Source organism: Paramacrobiotus metropolitanus, unplaced genomic scaffold (assembly GCF_019649055.1).
Source record: "Paramacrobiotus metropolitanus isolate TYO unplaced genomic scaffold, Prichtersi_v1.0 Parri_scaffold0000052, whole genome shotgun sequence".
Taxonomy (NCBI): domain Eukaryota; kingdom Metazoa; phylum Tardigrada; class Eutardigrada; order Parachela; family Macrobiotidae; genus Paramacrobiotus; species Paramacrobiotus metropolitanus.
Window position 1 is genome coordinate 675,319 of NW_026570272.1, and position 17,303 is coordinate 692,621.

The 17,303-nt window shown below is 43.3% G+C and overlaps 1 protein-coding gene across 1 annotated transcript; it reads right to left on the reverse strand.

Moving 5' to 3' along the window:
* Nucleotides 1-642: 642 nt before the first annotated feature.
* LOC129592398 (thyrotropin-releasing hormone receptor-like) lies at nt 643-17,144 on the reverse strand. The gene is made up of 8 exons (XM_055488419.1): nt 17,037-17,144; nt 16,652-16,961; nt 16,218-16,507; nt 5,911-6,143; nt 2,048-2,202; nt 1,260-1,782; nt 927-1,152; nt 643-855 (listed from the first exon to the last, which is right to left on the reverse strand). The coding sequence occupies exons 4-8, from the start codon at nt 6,112-6,114 to the stop codon at nt 794-796; spliced, it is 1,170 nt and encodes a 389-aa protein (XP_055344394.1). The 5' UTR covers nt 6,115-6,143; nt 16,218-16,507; nt 16,652-16,961; nt 17,037-17,144; the 3' UTR covers nt 643-793.
* Between the last annotated feature and the right edge of the window lie 159 nt (nt 17,145-17,303).

Here is a 17,303-nt window from a genome sequence, read left to right on the forward strand (position 1 = left end):
GACAACAAACCGCGTACTGCCGGAAACGAGGTCACTCACTGGACCAAAGCGCTTTACTAACCGCGGCAACCAACAGTATCAGCGAAATGTCTCGGTTCTGCTTCTTCCTGTGCTCATCAGTTTAATATACGCCTTACGATTCCACGCATCCGGATCCTTAATAATACTAAAAACCCAGATTTATCCACAAAACATTAGTTAGTTTTTTAAATATATTCAGACCTATGAGTGCAGCATCTTTTCCCCTCCGGACTGACACTGTAATTCCAAAAACACGAGATTTTGATGCAGAAGTAAAGCATTATCTTTGTTGTATTCTACAAGGTTGTCACCGTAATGCAGCATTAAAGTGTCGTAGTTTCCCTTAAAATGGAAACCTGGCGTAGAATTGATCTTATTTGGCAGGGATTCTCCTGTTATTAAATTTTGAAGCGTAGCGGTTAATTGAAAAGGATAACCTTCTGCGGTGAAGCCGGGGAATATGAGCAACTCTTGGGTTTTTTGGGCAGGATTTTTAAGTCTGAAATATCTCCAACATCCTGAAAGCATCAGAAAATCTTTAATGATCTGCGCTTTTGTAAGGACAGTAGCGGATAATAAACTGGCTAGGATTGCAGAAAACAAAGCATGCAGATTGCAGCATATGTTCATTCGCGGGACCGCAAACATCACCTCGGAATTTCTGCATACGAGTTTCATTTTTTAGCTTCGCCATTTCGCTGTAAACTAATTGCGCAACAATGTCCAAATATCTAAACCGACTTGAGGAGTTACAGACTTTAGGCTGTCAACATTACACGTAAAGTGTGGATCTCGTTCCATCACCACTGGCTTTTTTAGGCGACTGGCGTACTTCTGCAAACATCGACGATTAAGTAATTATATGTACTCGGTCTTGGGTGCACTTTCGCTTTAAATGCCCTTACTTTTGCAGGTGATAATCCGATAAAATGCTCTTCGGAACCGCGCACTCATAATGTTATAAAGCACTGGATTTATCGCCGAGTTGAGATAAATGAGTGTCTTGGCGAACAAGGAGTACCACTCGTTGAGCCAGGGCGTGGCCGCAAAAGTGTTGTACCACAACAACCCACGGTATGGCAACCAGGCAATGGCAAACACCAATACGGTTGCAAACAGCATTCGCACAACCTAGAAGATGCGCTCTCAGTGTCACACTTTGTTAAAGGACGTGTGATTGTTTATTTGTAAACGACTGCAGAATACATATGAATAAACATTTACAAGGCCACGCTTACCTGTATGCGGGCTCTGATTTGCTTGCGCTGGGTTAGTACTGATTCAGTTCGATTGAAAGCACAGCTGTACCCGTTGCCGTTAATAACAGCGCTACCAGAGTCAGACAAAAGTGGCTTGCTTGGCTCCTGCTCATCCTTATTCCGCATTGCTGACTCCCTTGAGAGTTTACAGTCTTCCGCCGTACTAATCAAAACGTCAATCGCCGCTTCACGCTTGCGCAACGTCTCGTGGATTCTTACGTAGATGATCACTGCCGCCAGCAGTGGAGTGCAGTAAAATAACAACAAATCCGCTCCAAAAATCAAGATATAGTACGCCTGCGTTAAGCGAAAATCGCAGACCTCCCAATCTGTGCCCTCGATGGCTTTTGCTTTGGTGAGACCCAGCCACGGTGAGCAGTAGACTGCGGTGGCGATCCATAAGCAGATGATGATCTTGCGCGTGCGCTCCACGGTGCACATTTTGCGGGCTAGCAATGGACGGCAAATGGCAAGGTAGCGCTCAAAGCTCATCATGGTCATGCTGTAAAACAAATGCATGTAATTTTTTTTTACATTGCAGAGAAGTAAGATTTATTTCAAAATTAGCATTAACTACGTCGAAACATTTGTTTATCTGTATATCCTTGTTGCAGCTCAACAAAATGTAAAAGTTAAAATAAAATCTTTAGTTTTCCGTCTAAATGAGTTTGTTTGAACAACGAAACTTTGCAGAAGTTAGAGCTCCAGGTGGTGTTCCCGATTCCCGAATATGTGATAGATGTTCAGATTCCTTTGCTGCAGATTACCTGGCGACCCCGGCATTAATCCCGAAAAAATTGAGGAAAACAAATATGGAACAGCCCACCTGGCCAAGGAACCAATGATTTCGAAAATGGTACGACACAATGGCTTCCGGAATGGCCGTTAAACAGACCAGTAGATCGGCATAAGCCATCGATACCTACAGAAACCGTACAGCATTACCGGTAGAATAAAAACTGCAAGTATCACCATCATCAAAGAATATCGTTTTTTAGGAAACAGGATCATGTTAAGCTGGATACATTGTTCACTACTGTGTGACGTACATGTCGCCACCTGGTGTATTATTTGGAATTCTATCAGTCTCATTACGCGATTACGGTACCACCGTACCGCGCACAGTGATTGGTGTACACCGATATTGGCGACTTATAAAAATGTCGGGCATCATGTCTGCATTTTCTGCAGCAATCAGATATACTGCAGAAATCTTGTAGGATCAACGACGTCCCACAATGTTACTCTGCTGACGTCACATGGCATCGCCGTAAAACCCTAACTTTCATTTTACTAAAATGCAGTAGATGAAGTTCATCTTACTAAAATAAAATTATCTCTCTAAGGCTCGCTGAGGACACGCAGGAGTGTTCCCGACGGCGTCACAGTAATAAATGTTCAGTACCGGGTGGCTAAACAAAACGGCCGTCCCGGTTTTTCGGTTGTTTCGGCGAATCACTCGCCCAAGTTCAAGCTCGTTCGATAGAAAATTTTATTGAATCCTAGAACGCTGAAGTTTATTTTGAAAATCTGACGCACTCTCTTTTATCACTCAGTGACTCAGTCTATCAAAATTGTGTAAAAGTTTTACGTGTACCATCCAGGAGGATTCAAAATCTTGTGGCTTTTCGTCTCCGTTTGAACTGATTACGATTTTTGAAGCTAATTTAGGTAAATAAATTAATTCTTTAAACAGAAAAAAGGGGTATCCACAGTGAATGCGCTGGAACAGCTTTACATTCACACCTTTTTCTAAATTTCCGAAAAAAATAATTATTTAATTCTGATTAATTCATCATGCATTTGGGTCGCGATTTTTTACTGCCCGACAGGATGCTACACAAAACTGCGGTTTACATGACAAATGCAGTTGAGATAGGGTCCCTGCAAAAAAAGCCTTGCACCAAGTCACTTCGTAGAACACTGCTAAGAAATCTGCGTTCAAAGAACTGGTTTGCAGATTTTGTTTGAATTCAACTTGCGTGGTCTGAGTTCCGCATTTTTTCCCAACACCGGTACTAAGATGTCCTTCCTCAGCGTGCGGACGTTGCTAATAGTCTCAGTGTATCTGCGTAGTAAGTTAATGCCTATGCAACCCCCCTTAACATTGATTGTACTCTATATGCAATTTCAAAAGCTCGACGTAACTACCTGGGCATTAACAAACAACAATCCCCTTGTAGATCTGTTGAAAATATTTGAAAAAGTTTTTTAATATCACCGAATGTACATAATATGCATCTCAAACACAACGGGCCGCGCGCTAGCGCGAACGGGACTTATAGTTCATAATTTTTGCCATAAATACTGCGTCCATGCGAGTAATTTCAGCATAACCCTGGTTACGCTGAAATGCTGCTGCAGCATTTGGTGTTCAGTACTTGACCTGAATGAGAACAGGCCAAAAAATCCGGTTTTTGCGTAAAAATTCCTTATCCGTTAATATGATAAAAGATACTTTGCAGCTAACACCAAATTTTTAGTATTAGCATCAGCTTTACTAAATTAGTACAATAAAAATATATCAATAGCATAAACCAGTACATAAAGCACCAAGACAGGTGTTTTTGTATCACGGAATTATCATAAAAAGGTAACAAAGAAGTCATCTACCACAGTGTTAATAGAGAAGAACTAATTCTCCCCTTCCGAAAAATCCCATAGAGACAAATTGTTCTACCTTTGTCGAATTAAAAGACCAAAATAAATATGTCACTTAATACTGTAATTACTCGATCTTCGTGTCACCCACTATAGGAACGCAATAAGGATGTTGGATGGTAAGAAGTATTAACGTAAATGTAATTTCCGCTTCGGTACAAGAAAGCAAATGAGCAGACTTATATTCTTCAGTTTTTATTGAATTATTGCACCTTTGCTGCCATTCGGTCGGCTTATTTGATTATTACATTTTAATTAAGGTGCTGATTAGGTGTTGATTAAGCTACTTACTTGGTAATGACCAAGCCGTTCTATATTTTATTCTCAGGACCACAGATTTCGGTACGCACTTGGCATTCAGGTACAAAGTTCAGCAAACCTGAATCGTGCCTTGCAGCAAAATAAACTCTCATTACCGAGCGCGGTATTTAATCCATAATAAGCACGTGCCGGTATCGAAAGACTTCGGTTGTCCTATGGACAGTAGGATAATACGTTATTAACATTTTACATGATTAAATATTAGTAGCAGCTCAGCTGATCTTGCCGCCCACGGTAATTCAACCTGACGAGATTAAATGTTTAGTAAATCCAGATTGTCACTACATCCAATAGTGCGACTGTTCAGGGCACATCAAATCCAGAAAATTCTCTTTTTTTAGAAAGGTAGCATATAGTATTATACTGGAATGTTTAAAAATACATTTGAATGGCTGTAATCAAAAGGGAGTGGGCCGCGTGGCCAAACAAAACTTGAAATGTATATGTTATAGGGCAGTGTAGTACCTGCAGTCGAGGAGCAGCGTAATGACGCCCGCGTGCGGTGGGCCGTGCCTCTGATGCCAAAGTGCACTTTTTCCCAAACGCGTTGTGAAGTAGTTATTTGCTTATTGGTAAAAAATTACTATTTTTACGATTTTAATAATTACAAGTCGAAATTAAACGAATTTCTGAATATGTGCAATTGTGCACTATGGCAACAAAGGTCCGGCCCGCGTCAGTTACGCCGGTCTCGATTGCTCCAAGAGCCTACGCAAGTTACTGCCACATTCGTTAAATCAAATTAAAATTACGAATAAAACCGGTACTACCCTGCCTTGCATTAAGTGACAATAAATAAACTTATTTTAACCGTCTAATTTTTTTTTGTCACGCCCTTTTGATTACAGCAGCTAAAATATTTTTTAAACTTGTTAGTATAGTACACCATCTTTCTCATAATGAGAATTTTTAGGCCTATGTTCCCTGGCGAGTGAGAAAACTGAATGCGGTAGCATTCACTTGCAAGTTGCAGCACGCCAGTTTGCCAGGGTACTGTGGGGTGGCGTTCTAATATGCAATATCGGACGATTCTCTAATAGTTTGATAATTAAAGCATCAAAGCTGGATCCTTTCAAATAAATTTAATACGAGGAGGAATTAGCTGGAAAAGAACTGCTATTTGAAAACGCTGTATCGGATTTTTCATTTTCCAGCTAATTCTTGAGTCAAAAGGTAACAACAGATTCGGAACCTGTTAATTCCTGTTGGTAAATAAATTACATAGCTGGATTCCTACTACATTTTTCAGTCTAGGTTTGCACCTTGCAGTAAGGGATACTGTCAAAGGCTTGCGTCATCGGTTCGATCGATTCAAAGTCATAGAATAATATGTCCTACGAGAGGAAAAAATTTACTGTAGCAGCAATTAAAGAAACCCGTGGGCAGTGAACACGCAGCGGGGCTTCTCCGACACAGAAGTTCATAATTTTGATTTTCCAGCTAAAACGGAATTTTATCAACGGTAAAACTCGATACATTTGCTTTATTCGGTTGAAGAAGGTCGCTTTTTCAAGTCTTTTGAAAGCATTTAGCCCTTTCTACATGCAATTGCCTCTCCACTTTAAATCAGGAAAACAATTTCCGAATCACTAACCAAAATTTTTAGCAGCTCACCCAACAGGTATGCAAATATACTGTATATGCTTACCAAATAGGTGTACATAGGCTGCTTGAGAAACATGGATCTATGTGCCACCACGACAAGCAGAGTGTTGCCAGACACTCCCAGTAAGAAAATGGCTGAATGCAGCACGGTGGCAGTAATGCGAAACGATAGTGTCAAATCCACCGACTCCACAAATGGGAGCACATCCGCAGAGAAATTAGAAAACATATCCATGTTTTTTTCCATAAAATGTGATAATAGAATTTCGTCGGCGTCTGAAATATTAGCCAGCTGGTTGTAAATTCGTAAGAGGATGGCTAACTCAGCATCAGTTAATGTTGAACTCATAGGTAGCATGTGATTCGTCGTGCATACCGGTACCAGACAGAGGACTATTAATAAACAACAACATCCACTGCAATGACATAGTGCCGCTAAAACACTCATTGTGCCCGTGAGTTGGTACTATTATTTGCGGTCCCTGTGGGCTCCGCAGCTTACATAGGTAAAATAAGCTGGCTGTGCGAAGAAAAGAGATAGATCCAGAAGCCGTTCTAGTTCATCACCCGGCGTGTAATCGCGGAAACGAGCGCTGTTTAGGATGCACGACGCAACAGACGAGCCACAAGACGGTATATAAAGCGAGACCACCCGTAATGTGAGACAAAGAGAGGGGGTTTCTGCTCCAGCGGGTGAAGTATACACCGGTGTATCCAGTTTAATTATTGATTTTTTATTAAGTACCTACGCGTGCTCAACAACGCATGTCCACCCGGTCGGATAACATATTACAGTGCGCCATACAAATCTTGCTCTTTTTCTGAATGACAGCGATACAGTCACATGTGCCTTCTTGAGAGCCTGGACGCGTCATCGGTCATGGAGCCATGGACGTCCCACTAGCCACGAAGATAAACACCTAGGATTATGCCTGCTGGAATATATATTATTCACGCTCGCGCGTAAATGAAGTTTAATTTATGGCTGATCGGCGTAAACAGTATGCTTGACGCGCGTTGGGCCGCAAGATGAGCCCCTTGTAAGCCTTTGATAACTGCCAGATAAGTCCCGAGGGGGTAAAATCACGCTGCACGTGAAGTTTCCCGCTATGGCAGCACGAAATAAGTGATGCAGGCCAAACTGCGAGAGAAATCATGGTTCTGTCGATTAGCAGTTTGCTGTACGTAGTTCTCTAATTATGTAGTTTTACCAAGCCGTGTAAGACATTAACAAGACCATGCAGTGCATTATGCGTATCCCCATTCCGGGATACTGAACGCGGTATTCCCTTGTTCTTGGGTTTGCAAAAAGGTTCAACATCTCATTATGGACAGCATCACACCCTACCGGCATATCAGCGGCAAACTTACTCATATAACGTATTTATCCATTGCTATCCGAGTAGAAGTAGGAAGGTGTTGCATTTACGAAGAAAGCTTTCGTCTCGCTCTCACGTCGTTATTCCTCTGGACACCCTTCTGCACGAATAGAAAGGGTAGATCGGCTGGAGAGTGGGTGTTTTGAACGCTGGTTTTCCCGGGAGTATAGGACGCGTCTGCAATTTATCTCTCAGATGCCTCTACACCTGTCTTATATGGCTGATAGATTCCTTTGTCTTAATTGTTTTCCTTATTTGTGAGTTGCTAAAGATCTCGGCTTTCACATTACGTTCAGCCGTTGTGGATGGTTGATTACAGTTGTAATTTCACTGGTACTCAGAAATTAAAGCCAAACGAGACCTTCCTTTGTAAGTTTGTGTTATTGCCGCTGCAGTAATACAGCCATTGGATGGAACTTTATGAAAAGCAGTCGTCTGCAGTGATGCCTCGCCTCTCGGGCAGACGATATCTATCAATAACGTCACACATTGTACGGTGCTGTAAGTACCTCCGCTTGCTTTGTTGTATGTACTATTACCTGTATTACCTGTATGTACTGATTCTGCTGCATATGTTAACGATGCAGAGGTGCACATGTGTAGCCGGCAAGAATGTTAACATGTTCACGGTTCACGGTGTGAGCATATTTGCCGGGCAAAAATGCTCACGAATGAAATCATGCATGTCAAGTGTAGATTTTCTCTGCATCCAGTCTGAAATTAAATGTTTTATGTTCTTGTATTCTCAGTACGCAAAGGATGGCATTAATATGTTGTTGGGAAATAAAACGTTGATCTCATAAAAACCAGTCTTTCCTAAACTTCGGCGACTTTTATCATTAAGTTTTAAGCGATTCTGTATGGTTGGAGCAGGACTACACAGCTATGATGAAGATGGCATTGTATTGGGCAGAAGATTCCCTGTCTGGCAGTCCGTCTTTACAATACGCAATCGTGACACTGTTTATTTCTGAATAATATTTAATTGATTCTTTACTACGGGTATGTTGCTTTGCGAGCAGAACAAAATAGACGTTAATTTAGTGAATGATGCCGGGCAGTGATGAACACGTTAGCTATTCGGCGGTAGTCGGATACCGCTGATGCAAGCCACACTTGCAATCAGATCAGAGGAATAACTCGGCCGTCTCTGCGTGGCAGTCTGCTGTATGGTCGTGAACATCGGCGCTGGGCGGGGATATCAACATTTTTTAGCCATGTAAATAAATCTAGAAAATTTCATAACACTTAATAAAACATAAAACTTAGCAATAGTGGTAACAAGCCAGTTTTAATTTAGAACTTCGATGCTCTATACCGGTTCAATCATAATTCAGAATTATATTCATAATTCAGATGCTATCATGCCTTAAATAAGTAGCCCCTGCGTGATCTTTGGTGTTTAGTACGTACATAATATGAAACAACGAAATCAGTCTCTGAGGTGCACTGTAACCAGCTGACTTATCGGCTTACAGTTGCTTAATTTCATAATCAAATACTCCAGCAACCGGTCAGTTTCACAATTCATTTCAAACAACTGGTCACTCTCCTCATTCTGTGTCTATTGCTCCCTATAATTCTGTTAAGAAACCTGATATAACCACAAAAGTGATTTAGCTTTAGGTGCGAAATCGGAATTTACTCCCCCTGCAAATATTTCAGCAAAGTCAAGCCGCGAATTTCTGCTGTGGGCTGCAACGAACGTGCATTTGGGAAGGGGCTTTAATTACCTTTAGAGAGAACCTGTGGCTGTAAAACTTTGGAGCAAGTGTGAAGCGTGCACTTCAAGTATAGGTACTTACGTATTTTACTTGAATACTTATTGCCCACACTCTACAGCATATTAAAATGCTTACAAACATTATGGCATTCTGTATAATTATATTTTTTAAAATTGTATTCCCAAGAACTGCCGGTGTGGTTTTTTGCAATTCGACGGATGCTAGTATGCGAACGAACGATAATACTGCACTGCGATCGTGAACATGGGAGCCGGGCAGGGATGTTCACGTTTGTGAGCACGCGTGCCGGCCGGGAATGCTCACGATTAGTGAGTCGGCGAAGTCCGCCTGGGCAGGCGACCGGGCGCCGTAAAACGCATTTAATCAAGGGAGCAGACAGAAATTCGTTTGGACACACGCTCTGTCTAACTCTGTACTCTTGATTAAAAGCGGTGCCCGTTTTACGGTTTACGGCGGACTTCGCCGACTCACTATTATAACGGTATGGTAATCGGACACTGCTGACATGAGCTGCTCTCGTTATCAGATATTTGAAGATGCGTTAATTTATGTCATTAGCCTCTGCCACTGAATGCTTTATGTTTTGCGGCTTTTCTACCTGCGCTGAATTCGTAAACATGTGTGCCGGACGAGTATGTTTGCGTTTGTAAAAATGAATAGTTTACTTCGTTGACTATTAAGCTTTAAGAAATTATGCAACATAATTGGCTGTAAATACTATGCCATGATGACTTTGGCCAGCATCGAAGAAAACTTTTTTCTAAAGATGGGATGTGCGTTAATACACAACTGCAGTTAAGGGAAGTGTGCCGGTACAAGGTACATGTTACATGTGATAAAACATTCGATTTTGCGCACTCCCAAGCACGTTTGTGCATTGTTTTACGAACTCTGTAGCCAACTGATTTGTATACGTACATTGGCGTAAACACCGAGCCCCAGCATGCCTTAATTTAATTAAATTTGGTCGTGGGCTTCTGATTCGAGATTTTACGGTATGTTAGCGTGAAAATTCCCGGGGTTCACGGTGCCCATTGCATACTGGTGTCACGTCTAAAAAGAACCGAGATAATAAAGAATTAACCAAATATAGTGCAACAAACTGAACAAAGTCTGCATAGCAACGATAATTCACTACGATGCTCCAATAACTTTTTAAGTTTTGTACTGCAGTATATTGGGTTTCGCAATCTTATACATATCAGGCCAAGTCGGCACTGGTGCTAAAAATAATGTGGACATTCGCGCTCGGCACGCGTGCTCCCGAATATGAGGCTTATGAGCAAAATACTGTAACAGTAGCCGATCTGGCTGCTGTTCTAGTGGGTTGGCGTGTTGACCTTACCACGATGTTTTGTGGGCTGTTGAGATGAAAGGTAGGCACGACCGGCAACGGCGCCGTCATGGACGCTCTTACTGACGTAACACAATTACTGAACGTAACAACGGAAGTTCACGGCATGTTTAATGGCAAGAACAGTGCAACACAGGGACAAGGTTCAGCAAGAGTTTAATAAGCAGAACAAGCTGATGCAAGCTATAACAAGCGAATGCAAGACTGAATTCTAAAAATTGTGAAGAAGGACAGCTAGCCGGTAAAAGGACAGAAATTCATAACCAATGATGAAAAATAACTGGGTGGTCTTATGGTTGTACAACTTCTATCGCTACAATACTAATGCAAAATACTGCCATCTACTTAACTGATTAACAGCAATTTTTAATTTAGAAATAGGGAAATTTGAAAATTTGTTTCCGGGACATCCTCAAACTCCACCCAATTTTCCAAAATAATTTACGGTAAAGTTTGACCTTTATATAAGTCTAGTTTAATTTAGCTTTTGTGTGTGGTGAAGATTGCTCTTTTGAATGATATCAACATGTTGCCAATCAGACATTAGATTAGACATTAGACTCATCACACCTTGATAAATTAGACGGCCATTTCGTTCAGCCACCCGGTATAAGCCGAAAAATCCCGTTTCGCTATTTATTCATCTTAATCCTTTGATAAATAAAAATCTGGAAATACATTTTGCAGCTCGAAAAGTTAACATAAATAAACATGTGCATCGCCGCCCGGCACACAAGTTTACAAACTTAATGCAAATTTGTACGTGCTATGTATTACACAGATAACGAAGTACGAGGATCGGCCCCAACAAAGAAAAAACGCTTGTTATCAGTTTTTGATGAGAGCGGTTTATATTACCGTTGTTTTACCGATTGCCGTGCAACTACAAGCGTGAACATCCTCGCCCGGCACGCGTGCTCACAAACGTGAACATCCCTGCCCGGCTCCCATGTTCACGAGTGTAACATGAACCGCCTGCCTGCCTTCATGCGGAGTAAGAGCGCGTCTGATCGGCATACGAGAGCGGCAAATGCTAGCGGTATCCGATTACTGCATAGATCTTACATCGTGAGCATCCCTGCTGGGCGTCCGTACTCACAAATACAGATACGATGTACAAGGAAAAAAAGTGGGCAATGCTTAAACATATCTGAAAATCTGTGCGTTATTTATCGGTTATTCTAAGTGAAAACAAGCAACATCTGTTTTTATGTGTTGTACAATACAGTGTTGAAGACTACAGAGATCAAACTGCAGTGGGTTCCATATATATACTTCCGCTTTGCGCTGTGCTGCATATTAGGTACGGATTCATATGAGAATGAAAGAAACTAGTACTTCGTATAAACGTGGCCAGGTGTACAATGTAAATTCCCATGGTGCGTATATAAATCATGGCCGGTATACGGGTTACCTGCACCGTAATAAAACCATTCTACAACCAAATGATGTACATGGGGGGCTCAAAACCCTCTGTGCGCGCGACATCCGCTTGCTCAGATACAGAAAATGGAAGTTACTGTATAAGTAAAATTAAGTTGGCGGTTGTGTGCCGAAAACAGAATTTTACTTTGTCTTCTTGCGATTTTACCGCTGGGGATAAATATGTACAGAGATGATTCTGACGAGGCGCATACCCCAACTCTTGATTCTCTGATCAGCCTGTGCTTGGTATCGTTAGAATCCTTAGAAATTTAGCAATATTTTCCAAAAATCAACTTTTCCCCAGCTAAAGAACGGGGATTTAGAGATCTCGGAGAAACCAGCACATACATGATGGCGGGCTTCAATCAGAACGTCAGCATGCGCCATACGCATTTGTGCGCAGTACCTGCGACTAGTCTCGCTGCAGATCTGATGGTTCTGTATTGTGTTTTCTCGATAGCTGTCGCACCTTTTACCCTATCTCGCGGGCCATCGTCCAATGTTGCATTGATGCCGATGCAGCCAGTCGATGTGAGTGCGCGCAATGGGGTAAAAAGGTGCGATAGCTATCGACAAACACTGCTTTGTATTCTCGATTAAAGACGGTTGCGTAAGCACGCATCCGTAAATGGACGCCGTAGATCCTATTGCGGTCTGAACAGCCTCTGAACGGTCTCTAAATCCCAGTTCTTCAGCTGGGGAAAAGTTGATTTTTGGTAACGATTCCTAAATTTCTATGGATTCTAACGATACCAAGTACAGGCTGATCAGAGAATCAAGAGTTGGGGAATCCGCCTCGTGAATAAAAACTTGTTTCGTGGTACTTCCTTAATGATATTTTTTAAATTCATTTTTGAATGGGAAAAAGTGTTATGGGCCTAGTTGTTTAACCCAGTGTAGGCATACAAATCAGTTGGGTACTGCCTGACTGATTACATTGCAAATCAGTGTTTATTCGTGCGCGAAAGCGATCGAATGTCAATAGATTACTAGATATTAATATACATGCACTTACGAGTAGTACCACTGCCGGGACACTTACCTTAATTGTCTTTTCGGCGAAATTGTAGTATCAGCACCGGATACTCATCTTTACAATCCTTTTTTTAAATGTGGTGTCTCAGTCATTTCTCAGGAAAATCTACATGTACCCTGCATGATTTCATTCGTGAGCATTTTCGCCCGTCAAAAATGCTCACAAGCATTTTCGCCCGTCAAATATGCTCACACCGTGAACCGTGAACATGTTAACATTCTTGCCGGCTACACACATGTACAAGTGCTGTTTACAAGTGTCAACTGAAAACATTGTAGTATATTAATTACCATAACGTCAGCAAAACATGTTGAAAAGCCTCCTCTTTTGTGGATACATGATTCGCAGCCCTCATAAAAACCAAATTTTATGCCAAATGATGCCTACCGTTGGTCACACAGAAGTTCGAAGTGCACTGGCTAACAGAAAATTATTTTCAATAATTTTTCGCTTTGTAACCTGTACGTACGCTGCGTAGCTTTCCGTTTCTGGCACCTAGTCACAAACACTTGCTACTTTCTTGAGAAAGCGGTAGTACATATTTACTTTGTTTCATAATTTATACATATAACAAGAAAGCAGAAATCTAAATTTAACACCATTTTGCGCTTCATGAAACTGAGCAGGTAAAAGAAGAAAACTTACAAAAACCATCGGGGTGAACCACGAGGAAGGACGTCAGGGATCGTCAGTAATGTAATCTTTTGGCGATCCCTAGCAATTTGTTAGTAGTAACAGTTTCTCAAAGTTATACTTGGCTTTTATACTTGGCATGGCAAAGTTATACCTAGCTTTGTATGAACAAGGTACAGATTTACCCCCAAGCCCTCCGCCCACTAGTCGGAGACAACGCTGCAGCGAAGAGGATCTTGTTCGGCAAGTTGGTCAGAAGATCGATGATGGATCCATCTCCGGCGCTATGCGAGTGTTGTTGTCCACAGATTCAGTGGCCGTCTGCACACCCGAAGTTCTCCAAAATTTGCGCGAGAAACACCCTTTAAGCCCCCCACCGTCTCGGCTCGCCACGCCACTTCTGCTGTCGCTGCGCCTATAATAACTTCTGCAGAAGTGTTCGCTGCCATCCACACTTTCCCACGAGGCTCAGCTGCAGGTCCAGACGGTTTAAGGCCTCAACATTTGCTGGACTTTATGGGCTCAAAGCTAGATGACCAAAGCGGACCCTTTTGCGAACCCGTTGCCTCTGTGTTGACGCTGGTTCAGCAAGGTAAAATTCCCGCTGTTATACGGCCGATCTTCTTTGGTGGTAAATTACTGGCGCTGCGGAAGAAGGACGGTGGGCTGCACCCGATAGCAAGTAGGGCTGTCACTACGTCGTCTAATCGCCAAAATCGTGTGCACTAGGATGGCGGACCGGGCAACCGCTTTGCTCACTCCTCACCAGTCTGGTTTTAACGTCCGGGGCGGGCTGAAGCCATCGTTCACGCCACCAGGCATTTCATCCAGTCCTCACCGGAGAGCATTAAAGCACTCGTGAAGATCGATTTTCGCAATGCTTTCAATACTGTATCCCGAGAAGTGATTTTAGATGCGGTGCATCAACATTTCCCCGAATACGACGAATACTATTGGTCAGCGTATGGGCATCATTCTTCTTTGTTCATCGATCAGACGGTGCTTTCGTCCGAGTCTGGAGTACAACAAGGCGACCCATTGGGCCCACTGCTGTTTTGCCTGGCATTGCTTCGTGTTATCGCTACCCTGGATACTGTGCTCAACGCTTGGTACCTTGATGACGGAACCCTGCGGAGCGCCGGCGACACTAGCAGAAAATTTTGGACGGGTTATCACAGGCGCACGCTCCACTGGATTGGAGATTAATGAGGCTAAATGTGAACACTTTGTATGGGGAGGCTCAGAGAGTGAACGGCAGGAAGTCATCGATGATTTCGTTTCACATCATCCCCAGCCCCGTGTTGTGTCCAGTACGACTTTAACCTTGCTCGGTGCCCCGGTTCTAGACGATGCGATTGAAGACTCATTGCAAGCGAAATCAAGTGCAATAGGGAGAGCTTGTGAGCGCCTGCAACTTCTTCCTCGCCATCATGCACTATATTTGCTCAGACACTGCTTGGGTGCCCTGAAAATAATATATGTGCTTAGATGTTGCAATGCTTGGAAGCATCCACATCTGCTGTATCAAATTGATGAGTCATTGCCCTCCTGTTTCCAAGAACTCAGTAACGTGCGGGTGAACCACGACGACTACCCGTGTTGGAGGCAAGCGACCCTTCCAGTCAGTCGAGGAGGTATCGGCATACGACGAGCGGAGGAATTATCACTTCCAGCCGTTTTGGCTTCGATTCACTCCGTATCGTGTTTGTTATCGTCGATGCTTCCTCACCTACCGGCAGTGGACGCTTCCGAAGCAATTGAATGTGGAAAGGTAAAGCCCGACAACCGGAAATGCCCGAAGTTGCCTTCCGAAAGCTTCAGAAAACCTGGGACTTACCGCTGTGTAATGTGTCAGTTTCAGTTTTACTGGACTTGTTTCGCGGCGACAGCGTCAACACAGCCCGTCTCCTTGCACAGTCCAGACCGGAAGCCGGTATTTGGCTGAATGCGCTTCCTTCGGCCCACATCGGCAACCTGCTCGACGACGAAACGATGAAAATTTCGATTGGCCTGCGTCTGGGAGCGGATATCTGCGAGCCACATAACTGCACCAAATGTGACAAACATGTTGACAAGTTGGGCCGCCACGGTTTATCATGCACCTACTCGGCCGGTAGGCATGCGCGCCATGGAGGGCATAACAGTATTTTGTGCCGCGCTTGTGTTTCAGCTGGTGTCCCTGCTAAGCTCGAACCACGCGGCATGTCCTCCACAACAGATCAACGACCTGACGGCTGTACAACTTTCGCCTGGAAAAGAGGAGTGTGTCTGGCCTGGGATGTGACGTGCGTCGACACAATGGCCCTTTCCCATCTTCCGTCTACGTCGATTACGGCAGGTGCTGCTGCTGTACAAGCAGAAGAAAAGAAGTCCCGACTGTACGCCTATCTGCAAGGGCGCTACATTTTTTCTCCGATCGCCTTCGAGACGATGGGTTCCTGGGGCCCGTCGGCTATCGCCATTGTGAAGGAGTTGGGCAAAAGACTTCAGGAGCACACAGGAGAGCGTCGATCACATGAGGATCTGCGTCAACGACTATCGTTGGAGATTCAGCGCGGAAATGCAGCATCTATCCTTGGCACGATGGACGGAGTGGATAGTTTAAACGAAGTTTTGCTGTTGTGATTAATATAGCGTGTTTCTTTCTTTATTACCATAACTGTGCGATGATTATTAAGTTATACTTGTTTTCATTCCTCCTTGAAGGGCATAAGTAACAGTATGGGTAATTTTAGTTGAAGGCGCTTAAAGTGGGAGATATAGCATTAGAAAACTTACATAATTTTGGGAGGCTTTTTGTGTAGATTTGGCCGCCGCACAGCAAACGTCGTTTAATTCAACTAGCCAGTATGGATGGATGTCGGCTTATTGCGGAAGCGGGAAGTAACGTTATCCATAGACACGGGAGGTGACGTTATGCGACAGAGCATTTTTTTCTGTCGGTTGGTTCGGCAATTTCGGATTTTGACCGGCAAGAATGTGCCCCGGTACCTGGTACATGCTAGTTCAGTGCTGGTTCAGTGGCGGTTCACCCGGGCCGCATATATTAGTTTGTTACGTTAGCTGTCCTGCACACGAAAAAAATTCATGTTGAGATTAATTAATTAGCCATCTTTGTTTTACAGTGCATGAATCACGTTTGTAAGTGATTGAAAACAGCTCTGTTTATGATGACACCGTACTGCAAGTTTGCCTTATTAAAAGCGACCTACTCTTGCTTTTCCCAGTTAGGAGAGATTGTATAGTGCGCTGAGCTTTCTCAACGGTTCCTGATTTTTGAATACTTCTGCACCTTTCTACGGTAATTTGTCGACATGCTTGCGCGCTGCATGACACCGGAGAGCCCCGCTGCGCCGACCAAAACGTCCTTGCAGTGTTAGCCCTTCTCTTTCCGTTTGTTTCCATGCGCCTGACGGCTCTACGTTACTCTTGCTTGGGGTTGATGAGTGCGTGGAGGATGGGATTTGGCAGCAAGACGTCGTCCGAGAGCGGCAGTCGTCCGCTCCATTGTCCTTGCCGTATCTATTCAGTAAATTTTAGCTCAGTTTGTATTGGATATTATTTCTGTCTGCCACATGGTGCTGCATACGAACCCACCAATTGGCTTTTTCACAGCGGCACAATATTGCCACACGCTGTATATGCTACAGATGCTGTTTGATCCTCTTATGTGGGTTATTAGCCTGCGGCCAGTAGGACAAAGGCGATGAAAGGCGATCGAATTTGTCGAATCGGGTGTCCCAGAATTCTCCGAGTGTCTCCCAGAATCGGGTGTCTATAAAACATCGGTATTTTTATGATATTAAACATGTACTCGCACTGCGTACATAAACAAGTAATTCAGTTATTCTGATCTTTTAGACA